This window comes from Benincasa hispida, chromosome 8 (assembly GCF_027475165.1).
Source record: "Benincasa hispida cultivar pf3 chromosome 8, pf3_genome.v1.1, whole genome shotgun sequence".
Lineage (NCBI taxonomy): Eukaryota > Viridiplantae > Streptophyta > Magnoliopsida > Cucurbitales > Cucurbitaceae > Benincasa > Benincasa hispida.
The window spans coordinates 53,212,046-53,232,456 of NC_143485.1; the positions used below are offsets into that span (position 1 = coordinate 53,212,046).

At 36.1% G+C, this 20,411-nt stretch overlaps 2 protein-coding genes across 10 annotated transcripts; both read right to left on the bottom strand.

Moving 5' to 3' along the window:
• Positions 1-1,982: 1,982 nt before the first annotated feature.
• Positions 1,983-9,478, bottom strand: LOC120069039 (cysteine-rich receptor-like protein kinase 29). Of its 9 annotated transcripts, none has more exons than XR_016531077.1 (11): positions 8,412-9,472; positions 8,188-8,319; positions 7,932-8,059; positions 7,636-7,846; positions 7,322-7,559; positions 7,078-7,234; positions 6,834-6,986; positions 3,004-3,484; positions 2,849-2,912; positions 2,370-2,529; positions 1,983-2,227 (listed from the first exon to the last, which is right to left on the bottom strand). XR_016531077.1 is itself a non-coding variant. In XM_090316108.1 (9 exons), the coding sequence occupies exons 1-9, from the start codon at positions 9,229-9,231 to the stop codon at positions 2,184-2,186; spliced, it is 2,043 nt and encodes a 680-aa protein (XP_090172234.1). In that variant the 5' UTR covers positions 9,232-9,472; the 3' UTR covers positions 1,983-2,183. The 9 variants fall into 9 exon arrangements, 6 of the variants coding, with proteins under 6 accessions (XP_090172234.1, XP_090172233.1, XP_090172236.1 ...); XR_016531075.1 differs by having other exon boundaries at positions 7,932-8,065; XR_016531076.1 differs by lacking the exon at positions 2,370-2,529 and having other exon boundaries at positions 7,932-8,065.
• A 3,154-nt stretch (positions 9,479-12,632) lies between these two features.
• On the bottom strand, positions 12,633-13,599 carry LOC150034672 (uncharacterized). The gene is made up of 3 exons (XM_090316816.1): positions 13,534-13,599; positions 13,311-13,445; positions 12,633-13,223 (listed from the first exon to the last, which is right to left on the bottom strand). The coding sequence occupies exons 1-3, from the start codon at positions 13,597-13,599 to the stop codon at positions 12,633-12,635; spliced, it is 792 nt and encodes a 263-aa protein (XP_090172942.1).
• Positions 13,600-20,411: the final 6,812 nt, after the last annotated feature.

Sequence of the window (20,411 nt, forward strand, 5' to 3'; positions counted from 1 at the left end):
AACCAATCCATGCCCAGAATTACATCAAAGTCACGTATATCTAATACTATTAGAGTTACATCAAGGGTGCGATTTGCTATTTCCAACTGACACGCTTTTAACTTTTCACTTGCTATCACAATTTCTCCTGACGGTGTAGACACTGATAAAACATAACTCAAGAGTTCTAAAAATAACATAGCATGCTTTACGAATAACGACGAAATGAAAGAGTGCGACGAGCCAAAGTCAAACAATGCCAAGGTATAGTGCCCCAAGATTGGGAGCGTACCTGTTACTATTGTTCCTGAATGCTCAGCTTTCCAATGACTGGTGGCATAGACCTGACCCTGCTACTATTATCGACTTGAACTACCCTGATGTAAACTCGGGGGCTGACTCCCCGCATATCCGAAACTACTACTAGAACATTGGTCCACCGTATGCCCTGTTTGCTTACATCTGAAACAAGTCCCCGTGCCATTTAGACAACGTCCCCAATGACGCTTCCCACATGACTTGCACACTGGTCTTTCCCTCCAAACTCCTCCTGAAGTAGTAGCCTGCCATTGGGCATGCGCTACCGACTTGCTTGTACTCTGAACCTTCTGCGAAGGTCTTGGAGCTTTCTGTTCAACTTTCCTCTTCTGGTCGGGGGTCGTTCCTCCGTCAAGGACTTTAAGAACTCTATCCCCAAAGGACAACCCACACGTGCTACCGCTCGGAAAGCTGTGGTGTAGATGGGAGGCTTCAGAGCTTGCACAATACCTCGCACCCCATCTCGGAGTCCTTGCACAAACCTTTTAGCTCTCTTTGCTTCAGTAGATACTAGATCAGGGGTGAAAAAAGACAATTTGTCAAACTTCTCCTCATACTCTTCTACTGTCATGGTCTCCTGCTTTAGATTCATGAACTCAACCTGCTTGTTGTACCTCACGTGAGTAGAGAAGTACTTCTCGTAAAACTACTCCTTGAATTGGTCCCACGTGGCTTGCCCTCCACTGACTTCTATCATTCTCTCAGCTGAGCACCACCAGCGCTTGGCATTATCGATGAGAATGAAAGTGGCATATTGCAGTTTCTGCTCCTCTAGACACCTCTTATACTGAAAAATCCCCTCCACAGTGGACAACCACAATTCTATATTTGTGGGGTCTTTCAAGGACCCGTTAAACGATGGGGGATCATACTTCTTGAAGTCCCATAGGTATCCGGCCTCCAAAGAAGGGTCTGCCAGAATTCGATTCGTGGCCCTATCTTGATTCTGAACTGGTGGTAACAAGATTGACGAGGATGGTGCCTGTTGTGACTGAGCGTGCTGAGCTATCTGCTCGGCCACCATACCTCTTAGTTGTCCTACTACGGCCTGTGTGACGACATTCCCAATAGTTGTAGCCATAGCCGTATATTCTACTGGAATTTCTGAGGATGACGGTCCTGGCGGGGTCACAATCGAAGCTCGAGGCCCGCTTCTTGGTTTAACCTTTTGCCAAGTTGACCCAAAAGGGTCATGAGGTGGCGGGTCCCACACCTCTTGACTTTGCACCTCAGGTTCTTACATGTCAGGGTCCCATTCCCTAACTACTTTCTTACCTCGACTGCCCCTTCCTCTAGTTCGTGGTGCCATACCTGGTAACCACACGCAATGCTTTAATAAACGCTAGCAGGGTAAGCCATCAAACGACTGTACAACAAGTAAGATTTCATACATATTTCCCTAAAGGACTTTAAACAACATACCTGGCGATGACGAAAGATTCATTTGTGGCTATAAGGAATAAGTTGGACTCACGATCTAAGTCAATCACAGAACCTAAAACTTAGGCTCTGATACCAACTGGAACGACCCTGCTTTCTAATATGTTTCTAGGATGCTACTTTATGCATGCATAGACTTAGCAATATATATATATATATATATATATATATATACACATATTTAATAAATAAATAAAAGAGATGAAATTTTTATTTAATTTAAATAATGCTCAAATAAGCAAAGGTGAGAAAACATAAATAAATAATAATAATAATAAAATACCGTTTGGGGTACCCTTAACTCAACTTTAAAATGAATAACAATTAAATAATCAAATAATAAAATCAATGAATATTTCATAAGAGTCTAAAACGCCTAACTTCTAAAACAGACTCCAATACATGACACCGAAGTGTGGAAGTAGTAAATCGTCCAAATGGCCAGGTCACAGATCTCTCTTGTCATGCACCGGTCTATCGTTACCCTTACCTGAGAAACATGAAAAGAAAATGGTGAGTATAAAAATATACTTAGTAAGCGGCCCACTACTGGGCCCACTCAGTGATCTGTTAGTCTTTCCATTGGACCAAAGTGCACAAGGGCATCATAGGCAAAAGCATAAGGGGCGAACCTGAAGGCACACTTTCATAAGTAGTGACCCCAAAAGTCACCAACATAAACATAAGTGGTGGTCTCAGAAAGCACACCGTACATAAGCATAGGGTGTGGACTCGAAGGCTCATAACATGCGATGTGCGTAGCCCAATGGCAACATTAACAGTCACTAAAATCTGAAACAGACATAAGCATGCAACAAAGGCCATAAATCATGCCACTAATAGACACTAAAATCTGAAACAGACATAAGCATGCAAACAAGGCCATAAATCGTGCCAATATCATCCAACAGTTCACGATTTGCCCATCCATCAAACTCTATCATATATTACCCATCCATCAAACTTTGCAATGACATACAGTGACCTATGCGTAAACCTTCAAAATTTTCCCCTCTGACCAGCAGGCTTATCAAAACATTTTATTCCAACCTAGGAATCAATACGTAACGCATGCTTGGGATTGAGGGCAAACTGGTAATAAACCACTTACCTCAGGATATTTCCCAAAACGAACCCTCACGCCGCTTGGAAAGTTCCTTCACCACCACAAGTTCCTGAAACCAACCACAAATTCCTTGGGTAAAAATTAGCTTTGGCCCAAGAATACCAAATGACGATGGGCTACTAAAAGGAACCGAAACTTACCCCAAACAGAAAGATCGGATGGAACCACCATGATCTGATTGTAACCAGAGCCGGCCACTCCAAGATTGACGGACGACGTTGGGTTTAGACTAACGACTAGCGGATGGGGAGGACGACGTGGTCCGGAGAGAAGGACGTAGCTTCGGTTTGCGACTTTGGTTGGTCAATCGCCGCTTTGGGTCGACGGACCAGTTTGGGCACAGCTAGTTCGCGATCGATGGCGGCTTTTGGTCAACGGAAAGGGAAGAATGACGGCTGGCGAATACGGACTCGGTCAACGGCGAAGATGAGGCACGACTGCAAGCGACTGGACCTGCGGTGCTCCTCACGCAGTTGGAAGCAGTCGATCGGCCGGAAAGGAAAATGTAAAAAAAAAACCTTTGGAGGGCGGTGGATGGCTGTGGAAGAGAAGAGGAAGAAAAAGGGTTTTCCTTTTTCCTGTTCTTTATTTTTTTTTCCTGCTGCACGTTTCCTAAGGACCCTATTTAAAACAATTACCAAACGCTTAACCCTACCTCTTTTTAGGAAAGGGTAAAACAACCACTTAATTAATTATTTAAAAAAAAAAAAAGAAATCTTAAACCTTGGCCTTTAAATAAAATAAAGACTCAAATGCACGAATTAATTTAAATCTTACCTAGATTTTGGAGTGTTACAACATGGGTTTAATAGAAGCCCAAGACATCGTATCTGATGATGAGGTTGATGATCCATTGTCTTATAAACAAGCAATGGAAGATGTTGACAAGGATGAATGGATTAAATCCATGAATCAAGAAATGGAGCCTATGTACTTCAATTCTATCTGGGAGAGGTTGCAAATGGAAAGGTACAAACCTTTAAAGGTAGGCTAGTGGAAAATGGTTATACCTAGGTTGAGGGAGTAGACAATGAAGAAACTTTCTCACCTCTTTTCATGTTAACGTCTATTCGAATTCTCTTGTCTATGGCCACATGTTATGGCTATGAGATATGGAAATGGATGTCAAGACTAATTTTTGAATAAAAATTGAAGAGGCCATTTATGCGAATCAACCAGAGGAATTCATTGAGCAAAGTCAAGAGGAAAGGGTTTGCAAGCTTAATCGGTTTATTTATGGATTGAAACAAGCATCTTGATCTTGGAATATAAGATCTTATACTGCGATCAAATTTTATGGCTTTGATTAGAATGTTGATGAGCCTTGTGTTTACAAGAAAATCATCAACAATTTAGTAGTTTTCCTTGTGTTGTATGTGGATGATATCTCACTCAATGGGAATGATCATTACTAATAGATGTAAAGAAATGGCTAGTTGCCCAATTCCACATGAAATATTTGGGTGAGGTGCAATGTGTTCTAGGGATCCAGATCATCATGGATCGTAAGAACAAAATACTAACCTTGTCTCAGGCATCGTATATTGACAAGATGTTTTTCAGATATTCAATGCATATTTCAAAAAGGCTTTATTACCTTTCAGGCATAGAATATTCTTGTTTAAGGAACAATGTTCTAAGACTCCTTAGGAGGTAGAGGAAATGAGATGGATTCCCTAAGCATCGGCTGTTGGCAGCATTATGTAAACAATGATATGTACTAGACATGACATTTGCTATGCAGTAGGGATTGTCAGTAGATATCATTCTAGTCTAGGATTAGATCACTAAAAAGCGGTCAAAATAATCCTCAAGTATCTATAGAGAACGGGGGACTATATGCTTGTGTACGAAGCTAAGGATTTGATCCTTACATAACAATGAACTCTGACTTTTAAACTGATAGGGATTCTAGGAAATCTACATCAGGGTCAGTGTTACTCTTAATGGAGGAGCTATAGTTTAGCAAACGATCAAACAAGGATGCATTGCGGACTCCATAAGAGAAGCTGAATACCTAGCTGCTTGGGAGAGCTACTAAGGAAGCTGTTTGGTTGAAGAACTTCCTTACTGATTTGGAAGTCGTTCCAAATATTTCTTTTTTGAATCACACTTTATTGTGATAATAATGGCGTTGTGGCAAATTCAAAGGAACATAAGAGTCATAAGAGAGCCAAACACATCGAGAGGAAATATCACTTGATCTGGGAGATTGTGCAACGAGGTGACGTAATAGTCATGAAGATAGCTTAGAAGCACAAAGTTGTTGATCTGTATACAAAAGCTCTTACGGCTAAAGCGTTTGAGGGTTATCTAGAAAGTTTAGGTCCAGGGAATATGCAACACATTGTCTAAGGCAAGTGGGAGATGTTACTGGTATAGTGTATGCTCTAGTTTATTGTATTGTGTACTTTAATTGTATTGTACACTCCACTCTACTAACTTTAGAACAAGTACGAGAACGTTGGGATTGGTGTCCTAAATCTCTTTATTCTCGTAGTTTGTAAACTTGTATAAACAAATTGTTATTAATAAAATAATCGTTATATTATATGTGCATTAACTCAATCCAATAAATTAAGATCCAAGGTTATATTATGTAGCTTAAACGTGTATGTTGTGACATACAGGTGGATCATGTTTAAGTAATAACCTAAATGGTTTATAGTATATGGATAAGGTTGGACACAAGTCTATCGCTGTTTATCGTGGTCTATCACAGATAAACTGTGATATTTTACTATTACTTGTAAATATTTTTAGCAGTTTTATCATTTTAAATAATTTCTCTAAAGTAAAACCTTTTTACCGAAAAACTAGAGAAATAAAATAACATATAAAAATAACTTAACGTTATTTTATTTGTTCTCTTGGCTAACATTTTTTTTCTCCTATAACATCAAATATTTTTCATATACTATATTGATTATGGTAAATTTTAAAATTTAGGAGGCTTATAGTCATTGTATAAATAATTTAATTTGTGAGTTTTTTTTTTGTTTTACTTATAATATTGTAGTTTTAAAAAATAAAATATTTGTATATGTTACACCATATATTTGCATTTATTGTGAAATTGAGGAGCATAACGAGAATACGAATATGGAGAAAATATAATATAATAATATTAAATATATAAAATAAAATAACTAAAAACGTAAAATAACTAAAATTATAAAATTGTAAATTAGTAGAATTTTGAAGTGGAATTCTCACCAACGTATGTATAATTTTAAGATCCACCAAATGCCACTATTGATAGGCAAAGTAGCAAGTAAGATGTGGACTTACATGGACACCAAGCATGAATAATTATAAGGCACATGGAGAAGATGAAGGGTGACCCATGGCTTTGAGACACTAAGTAATGGGCACCTATATATTATTATAATATTCATAATACTAATTGCACCTATATATTATTATAATATTCATAATACTAATTTTTTTTCTTTCAATAATTAAAATTTTGACATCTCATTATTAGTGAGTACTAAACAATTAACAAGTTCTACTTTTAATAGGGAGATATATATTTTGTTTCTTTTCGATACAACAATTGTGGAGTATGAAGATTTTGTATAAGAGAGATACATACTTTGTTTCTGGAGTATGAAGATTTTGTATCTCCAATCTCAAATAAATGAATCAATAGAAATTATCACTCAACTATATGCTCATGTTGGCATATCTTGTAAACGTGATGGTATTTTATTTACAAAACACAGTAGTTTAGTAAAAAATTGAGAGTGAGGAGAAAAACGAGAAATTTTAAAATAGAACATTTATCAAGCCAACATATATAAGTCATCTTTCAACATTAATGAAAACATTTAATTTATACCATTATGATTGATAGATGATCTTTCATCGGCTAAGAGCGGTTGTGTTGAGTTCTATCATTCATAAAGAAAGAAGGTTGGGAGGGATTTGGAAAATTAGTCAAGTCACCGTTAAGCATGAGAAGTACCGTAGTCATTTTTGGTCTTTCATCCACCTTTTCTTGAATGCAAAGTAACCCGATATGAATGCATCGTGTCACTTTATTTCTTATCTCCCTTTGAACTTCAATAGAAGGATCTACAATATTCAATGGTGTTCCCTCCCTCCAATTTCTCCATGCCTACATATAGCAACTCAATTCATATTATTACAACTTCTAATTTAGAGATCAATGACATTTTTCTTCCAGGAAAATAAAATGTTGCACTTACATAGCTTATAAGTGGGTCTTCTATATTATCAACGTTGCTAAGAATTCGGTTATTTTTTTGTCCAGTCACAATCTCTAAAAGTAAAACACCGAAGCTAAAGACATCTGACTTTGATGAGAGATAGCCATGTCTTATGTATTCAGGAGCCATATACCCACTGAAATTTAGCAAATATTGTCAAGAGTTAGTTGTAGGAGACTTAATATAAACAATTGTTTATGTATATAATAGCTCAAGTACTTACCAAGTGCCAATTATGGTAGATGTATTGGTCTGTGTTTGTTCAGATGCGAATAATCTTGCAATACCAAAATCTGAAATTTTAGCATTCATCTCAACATCTAATAAAATGTTACTAGCTTTCAAGTTTCGATGAATAATTTTGATTCGGGAGTCTTCATGAAGATAGATAAGTCCTCGAACAATGTCTTCTATAATTTTATAGCGTGTTGCCCAATCTAAACTTTGGCGCTTGAGAGGATCTACATACTAAAAGGTTAATCGTTGGAAAGAAAAAAGCAACACAAGCACATAGGAAAGAAAGAAGAATGATATTACCGAAAATGAAATTTTGAAGACTTCCATTGTACAAAAACTCATAAATGAGAGACTTTTCATTTTCTTTGAAGGAGAAGCCCAAAAGCTTAACTAAATTTCGATGGTGAAGCTTAGATACCAAAAGGAGTTCGTTCTTAAACTCAACAACTCCCTGCCTTGAAGCTTGAGACAGCCGTTTCACCGCTACGATTCGTCCGTTTGGAAGCTTTCCCTGTTAATGGAATCACAACCCAAATGAAAAAAAGAAAAAAGAAAACCATGACCTGCCATAAAACTAAAACCTTATCATTAATTACCTTGTAAACAGATCCAAACCCACCTTCCCCAACTTTATTTTCATCTGAAAATTCATCTGTTGCCATTTTAATGGAGTCGAAATCGAACTGCAATAACCCCATTGTCGTCGTTTCTTCCTCAGTTGGACCTGTCGCTTCAAAACATAAGATAAATGGATGGAAACTTGAGACTCATTTGGAATGACCTTTTAAACACTCCGTTTCACCCTGCGGCGGCTGGTTTAATTGAAAATTAAATCTAATTTAATTAGCTTACATTCTTCTTCATCGGGTTTTGGACTACTTTTTCTTAGGCCCATGTAGATGATAATCGTCAGTGATAAAACTACAACGAGGGCAATTGGCACAACCACAGCTATGAAAGTTTCTGAGGTTTTATTTTTATTTCCTGAAAAACAGAGTATCTCAGCATAGTAGTTAAAAGGGTAAAGAGGGAAGGACGGAGATATTCAAATTAATGGGAAGTGGAAATAGAATTACCATGGTGGGTACTTTTGTTAAGAAGAGGAGGAACAGGGGAAGGCAACAGGGATGTTGACGGCGGCGATTGAGTGACAGAGTAAGCCCCATATCGAAATTGACAACTGGGCGTAAGAACTCTGGCCTCAAGTTTTCCATCACAGCACTCATGGATTTTAGGCAGAGCCCCAACGAAGCACTCGTTGCACTGCCGCTGGGACAAATCCGGGGTGCACTGGGCGAAAGCATAAATTGTTGGCAAATTTGGAAGAGTTATGTTCCCAGTCGAAAATTTTACACGGGAATCGCCGGCGGAGGCCTGGTCTATGAGACTCAAAATCAGCTTCCTAGCCGCCTGAGTGAACCCTTCCGGATTCGACGCATTGAACGGATGCCCCACAAGAATAGACGGTGAAAGTTCCATGGAGCCGAGGATGGGGCGGTCGGAGTAGCGGAGCATGCAATTTTCGTGCCATCCAATCGCTTCCCTTTGGGTCGGACAGCGCACAGGGAGAAGATCTGTGGAGTCGTTGAGGCATTTCCGGCAAGTTTCCACCGAAATGTCCCCTCTGCAGAGTCCGATGACGTTTGCTCTGTTTTCGCCGGCACCGTAAGAGAAGTTGTAGAAGCCATAGTCAATTTGATGGTCGGTGGTGAGGGTGGAGAAGAGGTGATTCAGATTGGCTTTGTAGGCGGCGCCGTCAGTTGTGCGGTTGTTATAGCCTCCGTCCACGCATTTATAGCGCAAAAATCTGGGCTGAGCAAATGCCAGAGGATGGCCAATCAGTGCCAACAGCAACAAACTCAGAGTGGTTGAACAAACAATTCTTGAATCAGTCATTGTTTTGTTGCTTCACAATTCACATAATCTTCAAATTGTGAGGCCACGCCATTTCCTTCAGAGACTAACATATAACAATAATAAATAAACAGACGTTTACATTTGAGTCCCTTAATTTTTTCTCAAAAAATAAAGTCCCTAAACTTTTAAATATTTGCTTCAGCCCTAAAATTTTGTTTAAAGAAAAAAAAAAGATCATACAGCATGGTCCTTTCCTTTATTTTCATTTTTTGAAATTGTTTTAACTATAAAACCGTTAGAAAATATTTTTAAACATAATAAAATGTTACAGTCTATCAATCATAGACACTTATAGACATTTGTCAGTTTATATCACTAATAAATTATGATATTTTCTTATATTTGTAAAATTTTTATTCATTTTACTATATTTGAAAACAACCTTATGCAATAATTTGTTAACGTGAGCATATATCGAAATCAAACCATGTTGAAGAAGATAATTTTGGGTAAAACATAATATAACAAAAGATTAAAAAAAAAAACATAGTTAGTTTTTAAAAGTTTAGGGTCTAAAATAGACATTATGAAACTTTAAGGATAGAAATAGTTATTTTTGAAGATTTAGAGACTAGAACATGCATTTTATAAAGTTCTAGACCAAAATGAAATATTTAGGTCTCATTTGGTAAAAATTTGGTTTTTGATTTTTAGTATTTTGAAAATTAAACCTACTAACACCTATTTCCCCTTAACTTCTTTCGCATTTAAATTTATTGCTAAGTTATCTATCATTTATCAATGTTTTCAAAAATCAAGCCAAATTTTACAAACTAAAAAAAATAGTTTTTTAAATTTGACAAAGTTCAACTATTGTGCTTAAGAAAGATGCAAACCATTTATAAACAAATGAGAGAAAATAGATTTAATTTTCAAATGAAAAACAAAAAATGAAGGTCTCGATCGGTAATCATTTGATTTTTTGTTTTTGTTTTTAAAAATTAGGCCTATAGACACTACTTCCATCTCCAAATTTCTTAATTTGTTAAGAACTTTTTATTGATGATTTAAAAAACCATCTCAAATTTTGAAAACTAAAAAAAAAAAATAGCTTTTAAAAACTTGTTTTTGTTTTTAGAATTTAACTAAGAATTTAACCCTTATACTTAAGAAAATGTAAATTATCCTAAGAAATGATTAATTTTCAAAAGCTAAAAACAAAAAATGAAATTGTTACCTTCTAAACTTTTAAGTTCTACCTCTAAAATTCTTGTTTAGAGATTTATTAGATACAAAATTAAAAATTTAAATATGTATTAAACACAAAATTCGTAAGGTAAACTTCTAAACTCAGCAAACTTTTAAGTACAATAATCAAAATGAAATGAACTATAACAAAAAAAAAAAAAAAAAAAAAAAAAAAACTTAGATACAACTCATCCGGCCATACTACAATCTGTCACATACATCTCAAACTCTTCTTTCTTCTTCTTTTTAAATAAAATATATTTCGAGTTTTTTTTTTTTTTTTTAATGTTGATAACCAATTGATACACAATGTTGAAATTGAATTTTTAACGAGTAGTATTGATATACATGAAAAAATATAATGTTTAGTATGGTACACTAATGATATTCCATCATTATACTTAGAATAAATTTTGAGTTCACACTAATATACTATTAATACACCCGTATTATATTTCAAATTTAATTTAAAGTGAGTGTAATTGATCGATATACTATTGATACTCCAAAGATATACTTGAAATGAATTTTGAATAACTGCCGATATACTAATGATTCATCACTGTAAAAATTAAATGAATTTTGAATGAACGCTGATAAATTACTGATAATGCAATGTATTATTTAATATTTCATTTTGAATGAATGATGATATACTATTGATACACTATGGTATACTTGACATGCACATTATTAGTATTGATATAAAATTTAAATACCAAATGTTAAAACTTTAAACATATCATATTTTGAATGATATACGACAAAATATGAAATATAACATTATACAATTGATATATCAAATCAAATGTAATTGTCATGTCATCAAAATCATATCCAATTTTTCAAAAGTATAAAGTATTAATTGATATATTTTATGTTTAGCAAATTAGGTGACATAGTTAATGCAATTAAAAGTAAATTTTAAAAAGTTGAATACATAAGAAAACCAACCTCAAAGCCTAAATAAGATCATCAAAATCAAAATTAATAGAATGAAAATAACTTCATATCAAAACAAAATAAAAAAAATGAAATAAAATTTCACCTTGACACAATTTATATAAAGTATATCAGCTATACAAAATATAAACAATATCAGATACATTTGTTGATACATATTTAAAATTTTTGCTATATATATAAATTTAAAACTGAAATAATAAAAAAACGGGAATCATATTTATAATTTTTTGCTATATATACAGATTTTAAAAATCATGGTTAGATTTGTAAATATCCTCCTATTTTATTTTTGGTCCCATTACAATTTCCTTTCAATTAGATATTTTCCACAACTGGGACCTTGAACTGGTCATCACCACAATTTCTCTAAGAAAATCAATTAATGTACGAGAAAATTTATGAACAAAAAAAAAAAAAACGACGACTTAGAAGACTTCATTTTTGTCGTATGAACTTTAAAAGTGTGTTTGGTATGTGATAAAAGTAGAAAGTTGAGTTGAGTTGGTAATTATTATATGAAGAGTTAAATTATCTGGGGAGTTAAATTGTCTGTGTTTATTGTGCAGAGTTGAGTTGAGTTGGTAATTATTGTCTGTGTTTGTTGTGCAGAGTTGAGTTGAGTTGGTAATTATTATCTGTGTTTGTTGTGTAGAGTTGAGTTGAATTGAGTTGGAGGATCTGATGCAGTTTTTTTGTGAATGAGATTAGTTCTATTTTTTTCTGTTTGTTTTTTATTTCATTCTTTTATTTTTTTAGTTTTATGTTTTGCTATTGTTGATTAGTTTTCAAATATACACGTATTTTCTCAAATCATTTATGACATAAACTGGACGATCTCATTTTTTTTCTCAATTTGTAGAACATAATAAATTATTTTTCAAATATTCTTTTATAAAACTGTAATAATTCTAATTCTCTTCAATCGGTAAAACATACCAACAAAATATATTTCATATTGCTGCTCAATTAATTGGTATATTGTATATTGTACTTATATATATTGAAGGTATATATATTTCATATTGAATGTTGTATGTATATATATCCAAAAAAAATTCACAAAATATATGTTCTTTTCAATACTTATAATATTAGTTATATTTACAAACACAAAAATTACATATTTTCAAGTATGCAAAAGTAATCATTCTTTTCGACATGACAGTCCATTGTCCATTTGCTGTTATCCAAAAGAACTATAAATAAAATATAGGGGTGTGGTCAGTCTACATGTTTCTTCCTAGTAGACAGAGGCAGTACCTCTTCCGTGCGTGTTCTGGTACTGCAAAGAAGCAATTTTTCTTCTGAATGTCTGTGACAACGAGGTCAATAAGGGTGACCTGATCATCTTCATCCAGGCCATCAATGCTGTATATGGCATTTACTACTTCCTTCCGACGCCCGAACTCCAGCTCATACTTCTTCTTTTGCCACGATACAAGTCTACCCATGTGTGTGCTCTGCATTTCAACGGTCGATCTCATGATGTCGATCATTTCAGCTTGGAATGATGACTTCTTCCTCTCACTGCCTCGAGATGACTCGGTAGGTATACTCACTCTACCTGTAGATTGCTCTGCTGGCTCTTCATCTATTTCATCTTGATTTAATAGTGATTCTGTCTGGCGAACCTCAGGGGTGTGACAGTCCTGTGATCCAAGTCGAATCTCATCTTCAAATTCTCTGAATACATTCGTCACCATCACGTATGGGTCCTCACTTGATTGCCCTACTGCTCTGTCTTTCCCAAATACGGTGGAAAGGTCATCGTAATGTGGGAATGGCTTGTTACACATCCCCTTCGCATTGGGATGACTCTGCATTGATACACATACACATTATTAATATTTATATTATAACACGTATCCGTATATTTTTTTTTCTAGAATCTTACCCGATCCCACCCAAAGATCGAAAATCTCCCTCTCGACTTGGACACATTTGAACTCCTCGTTCCAGCCGAACCCTGATTGACTTAACATCTCTGATACTACGTTGTATTGTTTCTTCAAACTCCTTACCTTGCACTCAATGGTGTTCTGATTCAGTGCGCACCCAGGCACTTTCTCATGCAGAATTCGCTCTAAGTATTATAGGTATCCTGGTCGAAACATCCCATTATCGAACCTCCAACCGGTCTTCACCAAATACAATAGAGCTTCCACCAACATAGCGTCCTCCACCTTCGACCATACGTGTTTAGACCTCTTACCATTACCTGCCATTATGCTGCATGCATACGTTTGTTGAATGAAAAGATGCTGTAAATTAAACACATGCACAAACAAAGGATAAACTACTGAAACTATATGTTCCAATTTAACTTGTTCACACAGAGTCTTGGCACAAAATATTTTCACGACATACTTGGAATGTTCCATAATTAAATTCCATTCAGTAGTAAAAGAAAAGTAAGCAATGAACATTGAATAATCAGGCCCTTTGCCATTGAGTAAACATTTCAACTGCTAAGTCATCCCTGAACTTGGTCCATTCCTTTGATGATTCAACAAATTCAATATAATCCCCATCAAGACCAACTGATGCAGAATTCTCCTCATCGGGCACATCAAGCATTGCACCGATTCCCATCTCCCTTGTGATCAAGTTGTGAATAAGGCAACATGCAATTATTGTTCAACATTGGACTTCTATTGGGTAGAATGATTTTCCCCTAAGAATAGCCCACCGCCCCTTTAGCAACCCAAACGCTCGCTCGATAACGTTCCTTGCTGAAGAATGTTTCATGTTGAAAAACTCTCTTACAGTTGTCCGTGCGTTTCTTGCTCCACGCCAATCAGAGAGATGGTATCGTTTCCTTCTGTACGGCGCCAAGAATCCTTCAGCATTGGGGTATCCAGCATCACATAGGTAATAGTATCCTGTACACGTTTCGAAATGTCATGCACATGTGTTGTGGCAAGTATACATGTTTAAATAATGTATACGGTTATTATAATACCCTTTGGAACCCTCAATCCATACGGTCGCGAAACCGCATCCCTAAGAACCCTTGAATCGGCTGCAGACCCTTCCCACCCTGGCAAAACGAAAATGAACTCCCAATTTTGATCACACACCGCAAGAACGTTTGTGGCAATCTCTCCCTTTTTCGTCCTATATCGAGGTCGATCGACGACACTAACATTCACTTTAATGTATGTGTCGTCTAACGCACCTAGACAATTCTGTTTCTCTCAAGTGATCAGAATGAATTAAAAAAAATCTATCGTTGCATGCATATTTATGATGTATTCATGTAAAAAACTGAGTACTTTTTGTACCTGAAACCATTTCCATCTTCCATCGGTGCATGTATTTGTGATCGGTTCTATTTTTCTTAACAAAACAGTGTGAAGTTGTAAGATTGCCCTAAGAGCTGCGTTGAAATATCTCGAAATTGTCTCACCAGACCTCGAACTGCAATAACCCCATCGTGTGCAAGAATTGTACCACTCGATTCTTGACATCGTGTGCAAGAATGTATAGGAATATCACAACCATCTCTTCGACGTCCATACATCTTGTTGGTTCCAAACAACCAGTCGACCGTAGCATATTACATAGAATCGTAAAGGTATGTCTATCCATTCGGGTGCTTTCACGACATGCCAAGTAACTCTCGTTAATTAGGCGAAAGAAGGTCAACTGCCTAATGCAGTGCCTAGCATATGTCGGTTGTCTCTCTATCCTTCGGTAGTTGTTCAATAACGTGGTTAGTGTTATGAACAACTGTATTTGAGAGTGCGAAATAATTCTCATGATCGAAAAGAGGTCTTTAACAGTATCCATCTATATAGGGAAAGGGATACACAAGTTATTCCTGAAAGAGTAAGGTTTTGGCGGATTATGTTTCATGATTAAGAAAGAATAGCAAACGATGTCAAGCATCAGTATTGGGCATATTGGGTTATAGTTTAGATTTATGGTGTTATTTCCCAATGAGGATCTCACTCATGAGGAGGATCTCGCTTTTCATAAGCGACATCCCCCTCATGAGCGAGATCCTCATTGTTTTTCACCCATTGAAATGAACTTATTATTAGATAAAAAAAATTACATAATAGTACTATTTCACCCATAATTCATAAAAAATTTGAGAAGTATCAGATTAAAAAATATAATGTCGCCAACCATTAATAAAAAAATTTGTGAACTAGTATTTCAAAAAAATGTGACCAACAATTAACAAATAACATATTTCCATAAAAAAAAAAAGTCCTAAAAAAAAGGGAGATACTCTGAACCTCAAAATAACAAACCTCCTCAAACTAATTAGGAATGATTTGTGCAATTAGTTTAGACCCCACAAGAAACACAAAAATAATGATAGTTAGATTAGAAATAAAATAAAATAAATTGAACTAAGAAGTAACCAACAAAAAAAAAAAATTGAACTAAAGAGTAACCAACAAAAACATACCTTTCTAGTGGAGAAAGACAGTGGAAATATGAAACGTGAAAAAAGACAGAGGAAATATAGTGGAAATAGAAAACGTATGAGTGGGAAGTCATCTATAAATGGAAGAGGGAGAAAAAAGTGATTGTTGGAGAGAGTTGGATGCATTTATTAAAGAGTGAAATTAATTTAACCTCATTAATTAAAGAATGAAATTAATTTGAGTATTAGTTGAAAGTAAGTAGCAACCATGTTGGTAGTAAAGCCAAGTAAATACAAATAGTAAAGTCAAGTAAATAGAAATAATATATTTCCATAAAAAAAAAAAACAATGAGGATCTCGCTCATGATGATCTTCATGAGCGAGATCCTTATTTCTAGCGAGATTTCCTTCTAGAGCGAGATCCTCATCACAAAATTAGCGAGATTCGCTCATGAGGAGGATCTCGCTTATGAGGTTGCTCTCGCTCTCTCCACTCTCGCTCTGTGCCACTTTCTCGCTGCTCTCGCTCTCTCCCACTTTCTCGCTCAAAATCTCGCTCTCTCCACTCTCGCTCTCTTCAACTTTCTCGCTGGTCTTGCTCTCTCCAATCTCGCTCTCTCCCATTTTCTCGCTCAAAATCTTGCTCTCAATGATCTCGTTGGTCTCGATCTCAAAGATCTCGCTGATCTCACTCTCAACGATCTCGCTCTTAGCTCATACTTCTTATTTTGCCACGATGCAAGTCTATCCATGTGTGTGCTCTGCATTTCAACAGTCGACATTTCTAGCGAGATTTCCTTCAAGAGCGAGATCTTCATCACAAAATTAGTGAGATTCAGCCCACATTTCTAGCGAGATTTCCTTCTAGAGCGAGATCTTCATCACAAAATTAGCGAGATTTCACTTGTACAGGGTTGAAGTTTTGACTTATATACAACCCTTTATACATATTGTTTCCAAGTTTTTTTTTGTTTGTCGAGTTATTTATGTCGAAACTTCAACCTACGATAACCCTAATATACATTGTTTCCAAGTTTTTCTTTGTTTATCGAGTTCTCAACGTTCGATCTCTACATTAATTCAATTCTCAACCCTCGATTTCTAGCAAAACAACAATATTTCTCTAATATAATAAGTTTTGAAAACAATCATATGAATATAAAAGGTCCTAGTTTTGAGGGGATAAAAAAGGAGAGTTTAAAAAAGGGGGTTTTAATAACCCATAGGTTTTCTTTATGGGCTTAAAAAACATGGGTAATAAATACCCACCCAACTCAACTCAACTCATACCCATTTATCAAACACCCCCTAAGTTGACTTAGAAAAGGACGAAAATGCAAAACATAATCTCACTTATGTTTACACAAGATTTGAGGAGAAACTTGTTTCATGGAGTTGAACTTGAGTTGGTATTGATGTTGAAGTTGATTTGATACGATATGGTTCCGTATCTAATACTTGATCCTCTAATTTTCTCTCAGTTGGGTGAATGTGCTTGGAAGAGCTTGAAGTAGAAGTCTTGGAACAGTCCTTGTGTCTTCTGTCTTCTAAGAATGCATGAATTCTCTCTGGCCTCTCTGAAGTTAGAAAATGCCGACCCCCACAAATGAAGTTCTCTGGGTTTTGTGAGCTTGGGCTTGGTTGGTCCATGGGCCTGACCCTTGGACTCAATTAGTTGGTTTTGAGCCTGATTTGAAATTTGGTCAAATTCATTTTTTTTTTAAATTTAGACTTTAAACCCAAATAATAATATCAAATTGGGCCAATTTAATCTCATCTGATTCAACCGCATGGTGTCATTGAAAGTTGTCTTCAATTCAATTCGGGATCTATGTCAACTTCTAATTGGACGCAAATTTAATGATTTAGAATTTCGTCATTAATTTAGTAAACGACGTGGTAGCTTGTGATTGGTTCAAAATTTCTCATTCAACAAATGCCGCTTTCGAGATTTATGCACATATATGGGTGGATGAATCTCGAACGGTATGAGAATAACTAACTAAACTCTTTAGTCACGGGATCCACCATCCGTTAACTGCCAGTCACTCCACTAAAGACCGATAGCTGAACTCTCCTCACTACAGATATATTATGTGTCTATCTTAACCAATCAGCAGTGCGACAACCCTTCACAGATCGCTCGTAAGTACAGCTGGGCCAATAATCGTTATGCCTCTATAGTTATATCTGTCTCCTTAAGTACCACTGATCCCTCTAATGAACATAAGTCATAGTCCTACTATGATTGAGTCTTCTCTTCCAAAGAGAAGCTGTGGCCACTATGTTCAAGCCCCGAAATCAGCCCTTAAGGGAGCAATCTGTCTACTTATCCCTCCTTCGGGAAATGAGTGAATTCCATCTTGTGGATTGAGTTCCCAACTCCCAGATCAGACAAGTCCCAAAAAAGGTAGGCATGTTGAGTTGGCAATCTGGCCACTCTCACACATACTAATCAAAGGACCACCCTCAAAGGCAGGAGTTCAAAAAACACTCAGGATGAAGGTCGTGTCATCTATTGACGTTTAGGTGAGATGCAAGTGTCTAGTATCAACGACGTTATATACAGAGTCTAGTCATCTCGTGGTCCAGGTCATAAACAAACTCTTTGTATAAGACACCCTCGCTCCATGTCTCCACACGAATGGTCAGGATCTACCATCTGTAGTAGTTTACAACACTTGCAAACCTCTACAAAGCGGGTCGTATCCGTAGTGTCACCAAGATTAGGTATCCCACCTTAATCCTTATACTACAGACCGATTTAGGTTATCACTTAAGGCATGATCCACTTGTATATCACATATATATGCTTAAGTTTACATAAGATAACCAAGAAACATTGTTTATTAGATATGAGTAAATGCCAGAATTAAATAACACTTATTTTATTCATTGAACAATATGCATCTTTACAAAACAACGAGCCTCTGGGAGAATTAGGATACCAATCCCAACAATGCATACATTACAAATCAAAACTTTTTCATGATTTGGTAAACACTAATTAAATACCATAAAATAAAAATAACTTTATTAAATGTAAACAATTGATTTTCATTTAACAAGGTACCCTTAAAAGTAGAAGAAAATTAAATACCACTAGAAAACATCAACCAAAACATCCAAAGTGCAAAACTAGAAATTCACTTAATTCAACAAATGACTAAGTTTGAAATCATGAAAACATAGAGCGGAAGCATTTTGATTGGTCCCAATGGCTCATTCATGGATTCCGCTTGCCATGCACCAGTGTGTTCTTGCCTTTACCTAGAAAAGAAAATAGGAGAAAGAATGAGTATAAAATACCCAGTAAGTAACTCTATTATCGGGGTAAGGCTAAACATTTATAACTAATAAATATGACATTCTAGTGGGATCTACATAAACCACTACTTTTTAAGGATGACCATCTAATGGATAATTGAACCTACCTTACTGTTAGTGAGATGTACCCACAAAACTCTGGTGAAATCCCAAAGGAGATCACTAACCTCTGGTAAATCCTAAAGGAACCACAAACCTCTGATAAATTCCAAATGAAACAAAAACCTCTAGTGAATTCTGAAGAACACACAAACCTCTGGTGAATCTCGAAGGAACTACAAACCTTTGGTGAATCCTAAAGGAAATAAAAACCTCTGGTGAATCCGACAAACACACAGACCTCTAGTGAATCCTGAAAGAAACAAAAACCTCTGGTAAATCCCAAAGGAAACACAAACCTCTGGTGAATCTTGAAGGAAACACAAATCTCTAGTGGGTACATGACTACGGGTAGAGGATAACTACCACTAACATAAATATCATGAATCATATGATAGAGTCTTACACATAATTCATAACATAAAGTTGATGCATCTCTATACATGTCAAATAAGATCTAGATCATGCTAATACATTTTTGTAAAATATCTTATAAAACAGGACAATCATATGTTCATACATCCCCTCTAATTAAGCATTACCATTCATATAGTCTTAGGTCCATCAAATTATCATTAAATTAAATGTCTAACACAAAGGCGGCTCCAATACAAAGATTACTTACCTCAAATTTGGTCACAAATTTTAATCCAAGCAACTAAGCCTTTCACCCAGGATAGAATCAAGAATCAACCTAAACATAACACAATTTAATATTAGCCTTTACCAAAGCACTTCCAATCCCGAAATCCATCTCATAATTTCAATCACTTAGCTAAATGTCACTGGAAAAATACTACTTGGTTGGATAGCCGCTACTCCCCTCAAAAGGCTCTAATTGATCCTTTCAACACCAAGAGAAAAATGATTTTAAACCCAACTCACAGTGGAGGTTCAAGATTTAAGCCAAAATTTAGGGAAACAAGCCAAATCTTACCCAAAGATCCCAATCTTACCCAAATATTGAAATTTCAGTGAGAACCAAGGCAGTGGTGGCCAGCTGGACAATGCAACGGCGAGTGATTGGAAGAGGAGCAGTGGACGGTTAAGAAAGTGGCGTAGTTATGTGTGGAAATCTAGAGGATTCGGATGGAGACAATGGCTACTTCTTCAACCGGTAGCGTGGCTCCGACGTCGGCACGTGCGAACGAAGGAGAGGCACGCGACAGAAGTTCGAACAGTAGCTGGAGTGAGCGT

What these genes read in the sequence shown, in the direction of transcription:
- LOC120069039 (XM_090316107.1), bottom strand. Translation starts at nt 9,231, where the DNA reads ATGACTGATTCAAGAATTGTTTGTTCAACCACTCTGAGTTTGTTGCTG. An exon ending in AAAGACCAAAAATGACTACG is followed by an intron (nt 2,530 to 6,833) that starts GTACTTCTCATG and finishes TGTCTGTTTCAG; the next exon opens with ATTTTAGTGACTGTTAATGT. An exon ending in TTATGAAAGTGTGCCTTCAG is followed by an intron (nt 2,228 to 2,369) that starts GTTCGCCCCTTA and finishes CATGTTTCTCAG; the next exon opens with GTAAGGGTAACGATAGACCG.
- LOC150034672 (XM_090316816.1), bottom strand. Translation starts at nt 13,599, where the DNA reads ATGGTCGAAGGTGGAGGACGCTATGTTGGTGGAAGCTCTATTGTATTT. An exon ending in TTGGTGAAGACCGGTTGGAG is followed by an intron (nt 13,446 to 13,533) that starts GTTCGATAATGG and finishes GCACTGAATCAG; the next exon opens with AACACCATTGAGTGCAAGGT. An exon ending in GGGAGATTTTCGATCTTTGG is followed by an intron (nt 13,224 to 13,310) that starts GTGGGATCGGGT and finishes GTATCAATGCAG; the next exon opens with AGTCATCCCAATGCGAAGGG.